The following is a 5,109-nucleotide window of genomic DNA, read 5'->3' on the forward strand; positions in this document are numbered from 1 at the left end:
TGTGCTTTTGAATAAGTCCTTCAAATTTTATGAGTCTGAGTTTCTGGTTCCATAAAATGAAATGGCTGGATCAGTCACTAAATAACCTGTGGAGTTGTAAAATGTTCAGAGGCCATACTAGCAACTGATTGCTTGTGTTGATCTAAGTCCTGTTTTCCAGGTTGTTTGGTTGGAACAGATCAAATGAATTCTTTCTGCTATATATGTGACACCAAAATGACAATAAAGATGCTTTTGAGCCGGGTGTGGTGGCTCACGCCTATAATCACAACCATATGGGAATCTGAGACTAGAGGATTGCTTGCCTCAGGAGTTCCAGACCAGCCTGGGCAACATCTGGAGATTCTGTCTCTACAAAAGATTTAAAAATTAGCCAGATGTGGTGGCATGTGCCAGTAGTCCCAGCTACTTGGAAGGCAGAGGTGGGAGGATCATTTGAGCCCAGAAGGTCGAGGCTGCACTGAGCCATGATCATGCCACTGAGGTCCAGCCTGGGTGACAGAGCAAGATCTTGTCTTCAAAAAAGGAGAGATGAGGCTGGGCACAGTGGCTCACACCTGTAATCCCAGCACTCTGGGAGGCCGAGGTGGGTAGATCACCTGAGGTCAGAAGTTTGAGACCAGTCTGACCCACGTGGTAAAACCCCGTATCTGCTAAAAGTACAAAAAAATTAGCTGGGACTGGTGGCAGGTGCCTGTAATCCCAGTTACTTGGGAGGCTGAGGCAGGAGAATTGCTTGAACCCAGGAGGCGGAGGTTGCAGTGAAGCGAGATCGTGCCATTGCATTCCAGCCTGGGCGACAGAGCAAGACTCTGTCTCAAAAAAAAAAAAAAAAAAAGAGAGAGAGAGAGACGGAGATGCTTTTGTTTCTAACCGATTTTCAATCCCATAAATAGCAGGAGTCCATTTAGCTTAATTTTGGAGGATATTCAACTGGGCACCCTGGAGAAAGGTTACCTGGACAGTAAGATCTTTGGGGAAAGGACAACTATTTAAGAAATGAATGGAAAGTGAGGATGTTTCTCAGTCTCTTTTCTTGTGGAAAATAATACAGAGTCCACTGCTTTTATTCTAACTTGTTATGTGTAAATAATGACCCAGTGGGATCATTACCTAAAATATCCACAGGGTCTGTCTATGGAGGAAAGAACGCTTGAGAGGGAATTGGGAAAGTGCCAATATGAAGTACTGCCTTCAACTCTTACGACCTTGATCGGGTCTCTCCACCACCTTTCTGGACCTTAGTTTCCCTAACTCTTAGATAACATGGTGAACTGAATCATTTCTAATGTTCCTTTCAGATGTAGCATCCAAAAATCTGTGGGGAAGAAGTTTCTCCTCATTTTTATGAGCTATACCTTGCAAATGAATTGTAGAAAACTAGATAGTGAAGTAAGCCTACCAATCAGGATAATGAATCTGCTTTCTTTACTAGGATATAGAGGAATCAGAATTTGGTATAAACTCTATGAAAGCAATATGATGGACCAAAAAAAAAAACAACACACACACACTCTAAGCGCAATATAGTGGGTAAAAACAAACAAACTCAAAAACAAACAAAAAAACTCTAATGCAGTATTGCGGGCAAAAAATGATGTCACAACTTACCTTACATCATTTAATTCATAATAAACATTTCTGCTTTCATCTTTGATGTAAATGGCGACACTGGGCGATTCCAGCATTTTCATGGTGAGCTGCTGTGGGAAGGCACTTACGAAGAGAGCACGGATTGTGTCTGCACTTGTGATCTCATTCGGCATCCTGAGCTGCTTGGTTTCGTCTCCATACTGGAGATAGAGAACCCCTGCACACAAAGGAAACAGTTATTAGTCAAAGGTCAAGACTGAGGGGATACAGCACAAGCTGCTCCACTTCTTTCCAGCTGCACCTGGGAACATTCAGGACCGGCTTGGCAAGCATGTAACAAGAGATCTAGTTTGGAATTTCCAAGGAATGCACTGTTTGGTTATTGCATAAGTACCCACCTTCATTCTTTGAAGTCCAAGCAGGTGTTAAAGAGCCTAACTTGCAACTATTTTAAATTCAAGGGCTGGGTGCAATGGCTTATGTCTGTAATCCCAGTGTTTTGGGAGGCCATGGCAAGAGGATCACTTGAGGCCAGGAGTTCGAGACTCACCTGGGCAATATAGTGGGATCCCATCTCTTTGGGGGGAAAAAAAAATAGCTGGGTGTGGTAGCACATGCCTGCAGTCCCAGCTACTCAGGAGGCTGTGGTGGGAAGATAACTTGAGCCTAGGAGCTGGAAGCTCCAGTGAGCTGTGATTGCACCACTGCATTCTAGCCTAAGTAATAGAATGAGGCTCTGACTCAAAAACAAACAAACATGCAAGAAGAAAACCTCTGACAGCCTAAAGCAAAAGACAATACTTGGCCAGGCGTGGTGACTCATGCCTGTAATCCCAGCACTTTGGGAGGCTGAGGCAGGCAAATCACTTAAGGTCAAGCGTTTGAGACTATCCTGGCCAACATGGTGAAACCCCATCTCTACTAAAAATATAAAAATTAGCCAGGTGTGATGGCACACACCTGTAATCCCAGCTACTCAGGAGGCTGAGGTAAGAGAATTGTTTGAACCTGGGAGGCTGCAGTGAGCTGAGATCACGCCACTGCACTCCAGTCAAAAAAAAAAACAAAGACAGTACTTAATTCCCTGGAAAAGTGTATTTAGAAATCTGACCTCATGGAGTGATTGTTTTTCATGTCTTTCATTAACTAGGAACACAATCATTATAGCCATGGGTAAGCTACATAGCTAAAATCTTTCTAGTCCATTCAGAAACATTTTCAGTGGAAATGCAACAAGATTTCTGTGGTTCTAATACATATCTATTGAATGTTTATATCGTGCTAAACTATCTATAAGAAAAGAATCCAGCACCTCAATGTTTCAGAAATAAAATGGAAAAAGCACAGGATCCCAGAGTTCCCAGGGGGTATGTGACCCCCAGCACACCCTGCCTCCCAGCACTCACCCCCCTGTGGAGAGCAGTTCTGTTTCACATTGATTCTGAGCTTGGCTGTGTGACTTGCTTTGGCTAATGGGATATTAGCAAGTGTGAAGCAAAAGGAAAGCTTGATATGTGTTTGCACCCTGGAGTGTGTCCTCTTCGTGAGCTTGCTTTGGGGATGTTTCCTTTCAGAACTCAGCTCTAAGGAGTCCAACCAAGCCACACAGGGAAGTCACATGCTGAAGAACCACCCCATCTAAGCCTGCATTTTACAGCTGGAACCACTAAGGTTATGTGGATAAGTCATCTTGGGAGTGGATCCCCAGTCCCAGGTGAGCTACCCCAGCTGATGCCAGCACAGATGAGATGGCCCCTCCAAGCACTGTCCAAATTGCAGAATCATAAGCAAATAAATCACTGTCATGTAAAGTCACTATACTTAGGGTGATTTGTTATTCAGAAACAGATAACTGAAACAGGGTATCTACAATCCTGACACTGAATTTGAGTCTTGCTTTTTGTGAGAATCTACTGGGGGTGAGCTACTACCACTGGAGTAAACTTTGGCAAGAGAGACTCAAAAGAGAAAAGAATGACTTCCGGTTTAATATGGCAGCCCATGTAATACATTTGTCTCTGCTTCCTCTAGAAAAATTCCATTAAAGTGACAATAAGGGATACAAAAGCATACATCAAAGAAGTAAGGGAATGAGAGAGGAAGTAACGGTAGACAAGAGCAAGCTGACATCTAAACCTTCAAGGGAATAACTCAACATAAAACACGCAGAGCCAGGGAAACTCAGGAAATGAGGCTCCCGACCCTTCTGAAGGTAGAAATGCAGAGTGAGTTGAATGCATGATGCCTGACCGAACTTGATTTTAAAGTATAGCACAAAGGTCCCCGGCCTTCAGGCCACAAACCAGAACCAGTCCTTGGCTTGTTAGGAACAGGGCCACATAGCAGGAAGTGAGCCATGGTTGAGTGAGGGAATCTTCATCTGTAGTTACAGCCACTCCCCATTGGTCAAATTACTGCCGGAGCTCTGCCTCCTGTCAGATCAGCGGCAGCATAAGAGTCTCATAAGAGTGTGAACCTTACTGTGAACTGTGCATGGTGAGGGATCTAGGTTGCATGCTCCTTAAGAGAATCCCATGCCTGATGATCTGTCACTGTCACTCATCACCTCCAGATGGGACTGACTAGTTGCAGGAAAACAAGCTCAGGGCTTCCACTGATTCTACATTATGGTGAGGTGTATAATTATTTCATTATATATTACAATGCAATAATAATAGAAATAAAGTGCATGCTAAATGTAATGCATTTGAATCATCCTGAAACCATTTCCCCTTAACCCTGTCCATGGAAAAATTCTTCCACAAAACCGGTCCCTGGTGCCAAAAAGGCCAGGGACCACTGATGTGGCACATGTCCATCTCTCTTCCCACCCTACTCAGCCAAGTAGCCACCATCGCATCCACAGAAGATGGAAGAGCCCACACCAAACACACTGGATTCTGGCTGACCAGGCGTAGGGGAAGGGGCTGATGTGTCCTTGATTGAATGCTGGCAAAAGGGCCACTACCTTAGTCAGGACACTGGAGGGTCCCCCTCTAGGAATGCTGAATGACCCGTGAGAAGAGACAAACTTTTGTGTGTATGTGAGAGACTGGGTCTTGCCTTGCTGTGTCGCCTAGGCTGGAGTGAAATGACATGATCAGGGCTCACTGCAGCCCCAACCTTATGAATTCAAGCTATCCTCCCTCCTCAGCCCCCTGAGTACCTGGGACCATAGGAGGGCACCACTACATCCAGCTAATTTTTTGAATTTTTTTTTTTAGTGATGGCGTTTTGCCATGTTGCCTAGGCTGGTCTTGAACTCCTGAGCTCAAGTGACCTGACCGTCTCAGACTCCCAAAGCGCTGGGATGACAGGCATGAGACATCACGACTAGCCTGACAAACAGATTTTTGAGGGTCATATTCAGGTTCTATCTGGTCACCCCATAGTGAAACAGCCAGACCCACGTATAAAACTTCCTGAAATGACAACTGTGCCTCCCTCTTACATTAACAAACTCCCAAGATTTCACAAACATTTTTTATAAAAGCTTCTTTTTTTTTTTTTTTTTTT

At 44.3% G+C, this 5,109-nt stretch overlaps 1 protein-coding gene across 5 annotated transcripts in view; it reads right to left on the bottom strand.

The window, feature by feature from the left end:
* KIAA1217 (KIAA1217 ortholog) overlaps positions 1-5,109 on the bottom strand; it is an 865,191-nt gene that overhangs the window by 111,491 nt on the left and 748,591 nt on the right. For all 5 annotated transcript variants that reach the window (XM_011963834.1, XM_011963832.1, XM_011963833.1 and 2 more), the window contains one exon: positions 1,612-1,810. In XM_011963834.1, the coding sequence (XP_011819224.1) occupies positions 1,612-1,810 (199 nt within the window). The remainder of the gene's footprint in view (positions 1-1,611; positions 1,811-5,109) is intronic.

Source organism: Colobus angolensis, unplaced genomic scaffold, assembly GCF_000951035.1.
Source record: "Colobus angolensis palliatus isolate OR3802 unplaced genomic scaffold, Cang.pa_1.0 Scaffold63, whole genome shotgun sequence".
In the NCBI taxonomy this organism is placed as follows: Eukaryota; Metazoa; Chordata; class Mammalia; order Primates; family Cercopithecidae; genus Colobus; species Colobus angolensis.